The 13,014-nt window shown below is 37.7% G+C and overlaps 1 protein-coding gene across 5 annotated transcripts in view; it reads left to right on the forward strand.

Moving 5' to 3' along the window:
* adamts14 (ADAM metallopeptidase with thrombospondin type 1 motif, 14) overlaps window positions 1-13,014 on the forward strand; it is a 50,794-nt gene that overhangs the window by 27,458 nt on the left and 10,322 nt on the right. For 3 of the 5 annotated variants that reach the window (XM_032574306.1, XM_032574304.1, XM_032574307.1), the window contains exons 6-14: window positions 734-890; window positions 4,875-4,980; window positions 8,285-8,428; window positions 8,557-8,689; window positions 8,912-9,025; window positions 9,245-9,393; window positions 10,654-10,826; window positions 10,986-11,119; window positions 12,835-12,958. In XM_032574306.1, the coding sequence (XP_032430197.1) occupies window positions 734-890; window positions 4,875-4,980; window positions 8,285-8,428; window positions 8,557-8,689; window positions 8,912-9,025; window positions 9,245-9,393; window positions 10,654-10,826; window positions 10,986-11,119; window positions 12,835-12,958 (1,234 nt within the window). The remainder of the gene's footprint in view (window positions 1-733; window positions 891-4,874; window positions 4,981-8,284; window positions 8,429-8,556; window positions 8,690-8,911; window positions 9,026-9,244; window positions 9,394-10,653; window positions 10,827-10,985; window positions 11,120-12,834; window positions 12,959-13,014) is intronic. The other 2 variants (XM_032574308.1, XM_032574309.1) reach the window with 1 other exon arrangement.

Here is a 13,014-nt window from a genome sequence, read left to right on the forward strand (position 1 = left end):
TTACCTGCATGTTAGAAGTGTAAGTAAAAGCTCCTACATATGATTTGCTCATAAAGATTCCAGGTTATTTCTAACTCAGAAATCCATCCATCTGTCCATTCGTCCGCAAAATTGCTTTGCAAAAGTGAAGTGGAAGAAAATGAGATATGGTTTTTAATAATTTTTACGAAAAACATACCTTGAAAGTTTGCCATCTATTTTTATTTACCTGACCTTAGTCAACACTTTGTAGAGGCACCTTACCATATCCCTACATCTCTACCAGCTTTTTTCATCTGGAGACTAAAATCTTTGCTCATATTTGCTTTAAAAAAGCTCAGTCTGATTGGAGTCTCTTAATAACAATTATCAAGTATTATCACGTATTTTCAATATGTGAAAATACGTGAACCAATTGAAAATACTGTCTTAATTTCATCTCCAAATAATTAATCTTTGGTATAGATTATTACATTACATTTCTGTCTGTATAATTCAATATAGTTTGCATCTTTAGGTCTTTGAGAGTCTTTTGAATAAAGTTTTCGTCTTTAAAAGTATTTAGTGGTAAATAAACTGAGATTTCCCCTGGCTGTGAAGGTGTTCCCTCTCTTTAATGCTCTGCAAGTTAACAATGAGATGCCAGTTAGTCTTATTCAACCTGCTGAGCAGAGGAACCCCTGCTGAGGGAATTCAAAGGAAGAACTAATACAATTTCTAAACCCATCCTTTTTCTCTCTTTGTTATTCTACAGTCTATAAGCTTGATTGAGCGTGGTAACCCCTCCCGCAGCCTAGAGCAGGTGTGCCGATGGGCCAACACTCAGCAGCGCCGTGACCCTGAGCACGCCGAGTACCACGACCACGCCATCTTCCTCACAAGGCAAGATTTTGGTCCCGCAGGTATGCAAGGTACTGTATTTTTCTCGATCGAGGACTGTGCAGACTGAGTGCTGATATCTGCTTCAATTCACAAAAAAAGGGGTTGGCTTCCTTCATGTCTTGCCCAGGTAAGGTCGATGGAAACTCATGTGGGTTTATCTCTGCCAGTGGCAAAATCACTGGATGGAAAAAATTATTTTTTCAGAACCTTGCTGACTTGATGTTGATGCCACCCTGTAAAAAATAAATTAATTGGTAAAGTTGAAGAAGGATTTTGGCATGTAGAGAAAAAACAGAAAATAGTTTTTATTTTTATTTATTTTTTGCTCATTTTAAAATTTACCTCTTCATAAGTTCACATGTATGCAGTAGTTGGCAATTTTGTGCTATACATGTTGTTCTCACCCTGTGTTTCTCTTTTTCAGCCCTTCAAAACAAACTTTGAAGTGAGCAGCCAAACCTGCACAAAAACTGTCTCCAAAATAAGAAAACTTTCACTGAGCTAAAGCTTGGTATCTTGTATTGACCTGTGCACAGTCTCAACTTCTGATGTACATGTGTCAAGTTTAGAGGAAGGCCTCGGGCTACCTGCTTTGCTTGTCACACCCACGGATGTTGCCATAGACGCAGTTGTGTTGTGCTCAAAACAAGCCCAGTTTCTATAGTGTGTTACACCATGTTGCCCCGGAGCCCGCGCTGTTTCTCAGGGTCACGAGAAGACATCGCACTCTCCCGTCAGGGTTTAGTCATGGGATGACAGATTCTATACCCAAATATAGATTTTGAGTGGGTGGGAATGATTTTTAAAAGGTAAATGAACATAAGAGAGTGGATTTCAAATGGAATCATAAAGCACAGTTTACACTTGAGAGAAATTCAATTTCTGGTTTCAAGATTAAGATGCAAGATATTGTGGGTTGCAACAACATCCATAACCCTTTTTGCACATTACAACCATAAACTTCAATATGCTTCATTATTCAGCGTGATGTGACAGATCATATCACACTGTGATCTGCCATCATGGAGGGTTTTCAGTTTTTTGTTGTTTTTTTTAAAGTGGGACAAGCTTTTCTATTTAAATCACTTTACTCTGATACACAGAAATAAAATAGAGTCAAACAGGTTTTCTTCAAAAGTACTGAAACTTTAAAACACAGTATGGGTTTCTGCTGCAGTCATTGGGCGAGAGGTGGGGTATGCTGCTAGTACAACACATGGACACACACGCCCACAGAACAGACACACACACCTGCTCAGTTTTAGAGACCAGTTGACATTGCTATCATGTTTCTGAACTGTGGGAGGAAGCCAGAGTGCCTGGAAAGAACCCATGCATACACAGGGAGAACATGCAAACTCCATGCATGAAAGACCCCACCTGGGATATAAACCTAGCATCTTTTTACTGATAGGCAACAGTGTTACCAGCTGTGCAGCCCTGGAAGCAACAAACAAGTGGAAAAAAGTGTTTTGGTCAGGGGAGACCAAAATTGAACTCTGTGGCCTAGAAACAAAATCCTATGTTTAGGGAAAAACATACACTATACATCACCTTGGACCCACCCTCTTATGCAACATCATTTCACCACCATAGTGGTGGCACCCATTTGAATCTGCACTTCTGAAGCACAGGCACAACATAAACATGTACCACTGGTTTAGATAACAGCATGTTCCTGTGCAAAAATGATCCAGTTAAAAGCTAAAGCTAAGTCCTGTTGGGAATCTCTGGCTAGATTTCAAAATGGAACTCCATATAATCTCATATAAGACAGATTGAAATTTGTGGTTGTAATGTAAAAAAAAACCCCATAGAAACATGCACAGATTATGAATACATTTTAATGGCATGTTATATGATATCTGAGTTCACTGGGTACATAACGAGCCACGGAAGAAAAGAAACATGCTTCTCCTGCTGCATGGTTGCGCTTCAGGGTGTAAATATTCATAGCTGACTTCTTTGTGGGAATGTTTTCAGCATTCTCTTAATTTCCCTTTATCTGCCTCTGAGATAAAGAGTCATGCTCCATAACTGCTTTCACATGTCTTAATTTTGCCTCCAGCAATAATAAGCTCTTTGTATTTTTATTTACTACTAGAGTCCTCACTGAAATGCATTGGATATACGGCACAGGCCTATTATGAATATGAAAACGTCATTACACTATGACTGAATTAACTTGCTGTGGGCATTTCTTTTTCAACCCCAGCCAAATAACACGAGAGCCTTTATCACCAGCTGTTTGCCTGCTGCATTTTCTGCTTTTTACCTGCATGCCAAAAAAGGTCTTCTGGTGGTCAGAAAGCATGAAGAATTCTCTGTAAGCTGCCAAAAATGAGGCTGAAACCAATGTGCTTCTGAACCATGCCAAACGCTCAAAGCTGAATCGCTGCACACCTCTTGATCGAGTCATGTTTATTGTTTCTGCTTTGCTTAAAAGTTTGTTGCCGTGGTGCGCTGACAATACATTGTCATGATAGCTGGGCGTAGCTTTGTGTAGCTTGGAAAAATGCTGTGCCGCAGGAGCCTGGGGATTGTGTTTGCTCTTCATTACCATGAAACAAGCTGCTCATGCTGTGTTTTCATTTGAATGTAAGGCTATTGGTTTCAAAATGTTGCATGCCTTTTGTCAGAGGCTCAAGAGGTTTTCCTGCCGAGTGGTTGCTGACTGAAACGCATCACTCACACCTCATTACAAAAACAAAATCCTCAGCTACTTTTATCATTTAGAGCTTCATTAGACGTGCTTTACCTTGAGTATGTGAGAATGCTACTTTCTGAATACAAACTACTCAACCAGATCATTAATAATGTATGATATGGATTTTTTTTTTTTAAATAAGCTGAGCAATCATTTTGGTGTTTTTCTGAAACTAATTACACAGCAGAGTTGGTCTGAGAACCAGCTGTCCATAGTGAGTCTATAAATTATCATTCTGTACAGCTCACTATGAAAGACTACTTGTGGAATGGTTCTCTGACAGGTGTCGCATGTGGATAAGAAAATAAGTACTGAGGATGTCAATGTTTTTTTCAGTAAATATTCTTCCAGAATTAATGAGAAATTCACACTTCATGTCATTGACAAGCTAAGTAACCATCACATACAAACAAAATAAACAAAAAAGAAGGAGAAAATAATACAATTTGTGTAATGAAGAGAAAAGCACAGGGCAAAGATAATGAGATCATGGTTAAAGGGGTTATAAACAAGCTTTCAAAGCGAGGAAAAAATACAGTCTGCCCACATTTCAAAGCAGTCAATGTAAGCTAATATTGACTAGCTTAATCCTGACTGATTGGATATAAAAAGATTTCTAAATACCAATGTGGCCAATAAGAAGCATGGAGCCATAATCCAAACATGCAAAAAGCTTAATTTTACCATTAATGAGAAGGTCCTGGTAGCATGATTCCTGACAGAGGAAACAAAAAAGTTATTCACAAATGTTGCCTGAACCAAATTTTTTTTTTCTATATGTTGAACTTGTAGAAATTCTATTAATGGGATATGGGGTTTTTTTTATAAAATAAGCAATGCACTACGTGAGAACTATGGTGGATGTTATGCAAGAGGCTGATCACAAGCACACAGCTAGAGAAATCAGTCAGCAAATCAATGAATTTGTTTGAAAAAAAAATAGGGAAATAAGTGAAGATCAGAGTTCATATAAAAGGCCCCGAGAAGATTTAAGACTTCAAGACAGTTTTTGTTGAAAAATTGGCTGAAATTACACCTGTAGACATGTTAAAACTGTCAGCAAAAGCTTTACAAGGCATTAAATTACAGTAGAGATATTTAATACTAATGATTGCTGTCATTAAACTTTATTACATGTAACATAATTAGGAATTCCTAATTGAATGATTATTACTTGGGTTCTTATTGGCATCTGGTGTGAATTTTATGGTAATTTGGACTGGGAACGATGCAAGAAAGTGTATGATACAATTTCTTCCTTCTTGTTCTTGATTGTCGGGGCTGTATGATCTTTTCTGTTGCCCAGGTTATGCTCCAGTGACTGGCATGTGTCACCCTCTGAGGAGCTGCACCTTGAATCATGAAGACGGCTTCTCCTCTGCCTTTGTCGTTGCTCACGAAACTGGTCATGTGTAAGTACCAGCTTTCCTATGAAGGGCTTAGCGGCATTTCACAAGGTCTACGAGCTTCCAGCTAAGCTGACAGTTTGGCTTGACTGTCCAACAAAGCAGTCTGTCGTCAAACACCTCAATGGAGACATACAGGCTTAGCAAAATTCAACACCTAAAAATCTTGCACATAAAAGGGTATAGTTTGAATAATTAAGAGACATATTTTCTAACACGAGTTTGTTGATTTTATGGGTTTTTGGTAGCATGGAGATTTTATAGAGAACAACAAAGGTAGAAGAAGGCAGAAGAATATGTATACTCAAAGTTGCTTGCAGTTACATTAGATCTTTTAATGATTACTTCCATCTCTGTGAAGCTGAAGAGATGAGTCTTAAAGGTTTGTGCTGTAGCATGTTGTGTTTCCTCCAAGTCACAAGCAGCTTTTTCTTGTGGTCACTCTGTCCAGAAATTGTGTATCACCTCTGCCCCATTTCACAGAGTTTTTTCCTTTTTCTTTGAGCTGAGGAGTATAATGAAAAACTGTAACATTTCCGAGCCCAGCCTCCCTCTGTGGCACGAGAATCTAGAGCCAGCCAAACAGACTTGACTGTCTGTAACATAGCACAAAAGAAGAAAAAACCAAGGTCACCAATGTTTCCATTCATTAGGAGGGGACAGAAGCAGACTTCATGCTGTGCCTATTGACATTTAAGGATCTCTGATCTTGAGATCAACAACCACCCAAAGGTTTCTCAATGTTTTTCTTCCTATTTTAGGAGCTTTTTTTTTTTTCCATTTACATTTGGATAATTATTTGTTTCAAGAAAAACATGCATGTAGGCGTACATCTTAATGAGTAGACCATTATCAACAAGTTTATTTCTAGTAGTAATTCAACTTAAAAAATAAAACACATAGAATATTTGCATTAATTACAATGAGAGTTTTATATTTTAAACATTTATTTCTGCTAATTTTATTTGCAGCTAGTAAAAACCCAAGCTCAGTTACCACAGACTGTTTGTTCTCATAAACAAAGCATTTTTAATTGAGAAATGTTGAAAAGTATACCTGTGTAATGTACAGATTCTATGATAATTTACATATGCACCTTTATTGCTTTAATTCCAGCAGCCACTAACTGCTGGCAGTGTTGATTTTTCCCGTAATGGCATCACAGAAAACCACCTGTGTAATCTGAGACTTGTTACAACTGATTGCTCCTAAAATCAAATCAGAACATTTTTAGCAGCTGTTTGTCTCAATGAGTTTGTTTAGTTCTCAAGTGCATTCATGTTTTAGGTGTCACAACTTCTGCTCAGTGAAAATGTTGGAGTTTTTCTTTAGTAATTCCAAGAGTTTTTTTCAGAATGGATGCATCAGAATTATTTGATTTTAAGAATTCATTTGAGAATCAAAGTTTCTCATGATCGCATCACTGATCTCAACGTGTGAGCTATTGTCATTCTTACTCTTGGAGATTGTCAGTCCAAACACGTTCCAGTTGGTTGAGTGAAAAACGTGATGTTCCTGCAGAGTCTGAGTCTGTTTCAGGAAAAAGCGTAAAAGAAGTGCAGTCTCTTCACCATATTGTCCTCCCCTTGCATGCAGAGATAATTTTTTGGTTGAATGGACAGGATCGTAGAGAAGTGAAGTTGGGTAGATGAATATGTTATAGTGATTATGTCTCTGAAAAGAAACGCATGGACTTTTTTTTAATAAGGACAAGCTTTCTCCTCACAGTGCTATTGTCATTCAGTAAGAAGATTTAAGGCTTATTGACTTGATGTTTGTCTTGTCTTCTCATAATGTCTGCATTGCTGATCAGAACAGTTAAATAACTGTGGAAAACAATGTTTACTTTGATGGTATAAAGTGCCTTTCAAAAATATTTGTTCTCATTTAACCTTTTACAGCACAAATGAAACTTTACTGTAACACTTTTTTAGAGCACAACAAAGTAGTGCATAATTGTAAAGTTGAGGGAAAATGATGCATAGTTTTCAAATCTTTTGCAAAAAATGATTTTGAAAAATGTGGTGAGCCATTGTATTTAGACCCCCTGAAAAAAAAAGATTTGCAGAACTGCTCAGGTGGTCTCTACCAGCTGCGCAGAGAAAGAAATTGATTTTATTTTCTATTTTTGTTTGTGAAAAAGCTCAAGTTTTGTCAGATTGGTTGGAGATCGTTCCATTGTAGCTCTGGCATTATTTTTAGAGTTGCTGCTCTGCTTGAAAGTGACCCTTCCGCCAAGACTGAAGTGTCCCTGTGTAGCAGGTTTTTCTCATGGTTTTTGTTTTAATTTCAACCATTTTCGAAGTAAGTCATTTTTTCCGTCCACAGTATGATCCTGTCAACACAATGTTTTTATGATGGGAGTGGGGTGTTCAGGGTGATAAGAACTGTGTGTTTTCCACCACTTACATCATTTATAGAAAAAGTATTATTGTGGTCTAAGTGGTTTGCAGCACCTTTTATGCTTGTTATGTTCTTGATTTGGAGCAAAATGCAAACAGGACTTCTGACTCACCTTCAACTGTAAATTATTTACCATTTATTTTTTGTTTACAGTATTTTTATAGCAACTTAAAGAAGAAATATTTCACTTGATTTTAATTGGCATTTTACATATAATTCTTTCTCTTCAGTCAACTTTTTCCAAGCTGTGAGACCCGAAAGGGTTCCAACATGTTGTGCTTCTCCTGATAGTATCCAACAAGACAACATTAAGGTGCTTCCTGCGGCTAAATTCAAATATTTACCAAAATATGCAAAACTCATCATTTTTTTGCTGTCTGTTGTTAGCTTCAGGGAGGCTCTGCCAGATTTTTGATTGGATTATTCAGTTAAAAACTGACCCCCAGGTGTGGTTTTATTCATTAGCTTTAGCAACATTACACCGAGGATTTGTTGAGCTGCCAGTGTGAAAAGGTTTCTTGGGATGAATCGTTTGCAATCAAATTCAGACAATATACGATGATTAACACTCATGTGAAAAACAATACAAAAATTACTATTAATTAGCAGAAATAGGTTTTTATAAAACAACAGGGTGTCGCTTAAATCAGCTTGTTTTTCTCTTCAGCACTCTCCTGTCCTGCCATGTTGGTTTCCTGTGCTTAGAAGCAGATTGTGAAATCTGTCACTTGATTTTTGTAGTGGCTCTCACTGCAGTTTGCTGGAGTTGCTATAATAACTTAAATCCTACTTACTCGTACATGACATTGATTTGCAAAATCTTGAAGTTGTTATCCCGTGCCAATTATAAATATGTACACCAAATATTGCATATATTCTTGTCTAATGAGTTTGTTTTGGCCCTTAGGCTGGGCATGGAGCACGATGGTCAGGGGAATCGCTGCGCTGATGAAACCAGTATGGGCAGCATCATGGCCCCACTTGTCCAAGCAGCTTTCCATCGCTACCATTGGTCACGTTGCAGCAAACAGGAGCTCAACAGATATATTCAGTATGTCCTGCTTTTCCCAGGCCATTTTTTTTTATAAAGTTCCCTTGGTTCCAGTGCAAAGCTCTGTTTTCTCAATATCCCTCATGTATGTAATATTTAGGCTTAACTGATTTAAATCTTTTCCACAGCTCCTATGATTGCCTCCTGGATGATCCCTTTGAACACAAGTGGCCCAAGCTTCCTGAGCTTCCTGGAATTAATTATTCAATGGATGAGCAGTGCCGCTTTGACTTTGGTGTTGGTTACAAAATGTGCACAGCTGTAAGTCCTGCATACCTGGATACACTCCATTGACTAACGGAAGTCCTTCTTTATCTTTTCTGAGTGATTTTAACATGTAAGATCACGGTGGATTACTGTCTGATAAAGGAGGGGCATGCATATTTTCTGAAATGGTGAAGTTATGTTCACCATTTCTGAGTTGTAAAGAAAGAAAAAAAGAAATGTTTAAATCAATTCTTAAAAAAAAATTCCCCTCTTTAGTTTCGAACCTACGACCCTTGCAAGCAGCTGTGGTGCAGCCACCCTGACAACCAGTATTTCTGTAAAACCAAAAAAGGCCCTCCAGTAGATGGGACGGAGTGTGCACCTGGAAAGGTAGGACATGGGACTGAAAGAGCTTTTATAAAACTGATTTTTCATTCCTTTTATGTAATTTGATTGGTGTTTTTTTTATTTATTTGATTGGTAAGAAGTGGAATTCTCTGGGGATACTGAACATCAGAATGCCTGTAATATTTTTTAGAAAACTCAATTATATTGTTGCAAGATGTTTTGAACCGTCTGTCATCTTTTTCATCTCATCTCATTTTGCAGTGGTGCTTCAAGGGTCATTGCATCTGGAAGTCCAGCCAGGAGCCGCAAGGGCATGATGGGAACTGGGGCTCCTGGTCAAAATATGGGTCATGTTCCAGGACGTGTGGAGGTGGAGTTCGTTCCCGCAGCAGGCAGTGCAATGACCCCCCGTGAGTACTGAGGCAGTGATGAGACTGATCCAAAACAGTCATGACCTCTTGGATGAACACATTATTTTTGTTCATCAAAGAAATTGTGTCATTATTTTAAAGCTATAAACGGAAATCTGAGTAGAATGCTTCTGATTAGACAGCACGGTTATTGTTCTTTCATCAGTATTGATAGCCTTTCATTCTTTTTGCAAACTCTTCATATTTTGTTATGCTAAACTTCGGTATATTTTATTGTCATTTTATTTGATAGACCAAAACAAAGTAACATATAATGGTCAAGAATCGGGAAAGAGAGCTTCAATTAGAGAAGCAGCCAGTGGACTCATAGTAGCATTGGAGGAGCCAAAGCTCCTATTGTCTGTTTTATTAGTTGTGCATATCACAAAACTAGCCTTTACAGTATAAAACTATTGTCATAAATATCTTGGATTACAGTAGAAAAAGGTCTAGTCAGAAAAGAACAAAATTGAATTTTTTCACTTGCATGGAAGACGTTGTATTTGGAGGATATCTAACAATGCAGCTCATCCTGAAAGAGAAAGATGATGGTGACCCAAGCTGTGCGGAGACTTTTCTTACATAAAATATATGAAAGAAATGCATGCACTTTTCCTTTTCTTTCCACATCTAAATTATTCAGTAGCTTATACTTATCTATCACAAAAAGAGGGTTGAGGGTTATGAGTAGGCTTAGGTACGGATTAATGGCTGAGAAAAAGAATGGAGAAATATGAGAGCTGAAGTGTGCTGCATGGTGTAATTAATAGGTTGGCTCATCAAGTAATTAGAGGAATGGATGAAGCATTTAGGCCTTGCTACTAAAAAAAATAGATAATTGTCATGCATTTTCTGTTAAACAATGCAGTTAATGCCTTTACACTGAGAAAATAAACAACTCAGCACTGTTGCAAATGGCAGTTTGAAAAGTCAGACCAGACTGAGTATGTTATTCTGCATGCAAATGCAGCTATTAAAAAGAATAAAAACAGAAGATGAACACAGTGCCTAACGTAATCCAGCTTCGTTTCCACCTATGCAAAGGCCACATAGTTAAAGAGTGTGCTTGAAGAAAAACTGCAAAGAACTTAAAGCATACTGCACGGTCAAGCAGAACAATGACAAAATCTTTATTAGATTGGTATATATCATTTCATGTTAATTAATAAAATCATATAAGCAAAGTTCAGAACTGGAAGTCTAAGGATTCTGAATCCTTGCGAAGAATTTAACACCACTGCTGTTTCTGTCATGGGTCAGACCTGCCTACGGTGGTCGAGACTGCCCAGGCTCTGCATTTGACTACCAGATGTGCAACACAGAGGAGTGTGCTGGCCCTTATGAAGACTTCCGCGCTCAGCAATGCATCCAGCGGAGCAACAAATACCACAACAACGTCAAGCACACCTGGCTGCCATATGAGCACCCAGATGGTAAGTCTGTAAAGACATTATTAAAGCTGGCTCTACCTGTTGGGGGAGAAAACAATTTGTTGAATTTGTGTGTGTTGTATGTTTATTCTATGAATCAATTTTTCACATCAGGAAGACATTTTAACAAACTAATTAGTGATTGTTGGTTGTTGTTTCCAGAGGCTCGTAAATGCGAGCTAAGCTGTAAATCGAAGGAAAGTGGGGAGGTGGTGTTCATGAACCAGGTGATGCATGATGGGACGAGGTGCAGCTACTCAGACCCCTTCAGCGTCTGCGCTCGGGGAGAGTGTCTGGTGAGTCTTAAGTGAAGCAGTCCACTGAAAGATTTTTTTTTTTTTTTAAATCACATACACAGCATTTATTTGGAATGCTTTACTTATCTGAGATCGGCCTGCAGGGGGCATATTGGTTACAGGGGTAAAGCCAATTATTCTTATCATCATCAATACTCTTCAGCTCACTCTAGGGAATCTTGAGGTGTTCCCTGCAGGAATATCGCGACTGACTCCTTCTGATTCAATGGATCAGCAGCTCTACTGGAGTTCCCACTCTCTCTAAGGCTGAGCCCAGCCTCCCCATGGATAGAGAAAATTGTACCTGTTTTTATTGAGGATATCGTTATTTTAGATTGGTATAGCCACGGAATATAGATGGATCAATTGAAAGCCTCCATTTTTGGCTCTGTTCGTTCCTCATGATAACAGACTGCAGGCAATACCTAAATCCATCTATCCCCTTATCACTCCATCCTACCATCACATATGAACGAGACACATGTTCTCAATTACTGATGTAACACCAGTGATTTTATACTTAGGCTATAACTTTTAAAGAACATCACTTCAGGAGTGAGTTGTTTTTCTAATGAGGGTTATATTTGAAACATGTGCAGTGTACTTTATGTGTATAACTCCGTTTTTTGGGGCAAAGCAGAAAAAAAACATAATGTTTTAGCCGCTAATCCCAAAAGGTTGACTGGAGTCAAACCTTTCCCATAAGTTGTTCTTCCTTAAACTGAAAAAATTCAACCCCAGTAATATGAGCATTGTTTAATAAAAAGGGTGCAATTACTTCAAGTAGAATATTTTTCTATAGTAGGATATAACATAGCATGAAAAATATATACAGGTGTAATTCACTGAATTAGACTACCACTAAAAAATTTATTTATTTCAGTAAACTGATTAAAAAGTGAAAATCCTGCTTAAAATGATTACACACAGTGTCTTCATAACAGGGGAATTTTGATAATGATGGGATAGAGCTAATGAAAACCCATTCATTTTCATTTTCTCAAATAAAAAAGAATATTCGTAAACTGAAAAATAATGTTTTGAACACAAAAATGTTATATTATTTTATTTTATGTCATGGCCAACACAGTCATATGGAAGACAAGGAGAATAAGCCTCAGAATGTCATTGCTAAAGACTGTTCAGAGAGTGATGTATCCCGGCATATTTATAGAAAGTTGAGTGGAAGGAAAAAGTATGATAGTAAAAAGTGCAAAATCAAGAGATATTCACCTTGAGAGATCCAAAGACTTCTTTTCACATGAAAGCAAAAATTAAGAAATAAAGGTTCCAGCCTGAGACATAGTGAATTTTTACAAATTATCATAACTTTTGTTGCTATGCTTGTGATGAAGTTGTTCTTTGTAGAGCATCATCTGCAAACCGTAAACAGTCTGGACTGAAATGTTGCTGCCCTAATGAGTGTACACTATTTGTATTCTATTCTGTTTTTAACCTTGAACACAAAGTTTGAAGTTTTAATCTTTTTGAATGAAAAGGCTCAACATTTTGTTTTGGCTGCAATTTATGTTATGTCTGCGTCTTTCTTAAGACGCAGATATGTGTCTTAAGACGTATGTCTTAAGATGCATGTCTTAAGACATTTTAAAAACCCAAATATGAGCCGCGTCCACATATGACATAGTTGTTCCTGAAATGTAATCTCAGTGTGTCTATAGGTTGCTCTGATTTGATTGTCTGCACTCTCTCTGCAGCACGTAGGCTGCGACAAGGAGGTTGGCTCTTACAAAGACGAGGATAAATGTGGAGTTTGTGAGGGGGATAACTCCCACTGTCGGACTGTGAAGCTGACACTGACTAAGACCCCTAAAAAGAATGGTAAACATAAAGTTTTATCATATTATAGAGGCAGAAATAATTTGCAACTTTAACAC

The sequence above is a fragment of the Xiphophorus hellerii genome, chromosome 10, assembly GCF_003331165.1.
Source record: "Xiphophorus hellerii strain 12219 chromosome 10, Xiphophorus_hellerii-4.1, whole genome shotgun sequence".
Taxonomy (NCBI): domain Eukaryota; kingdom Metazoa; phylum Chordata; class Actinopteri; order Cyprinodontiformes; family Poeciliidae; genus Xiphophorus; species Xiphophorus hellerii.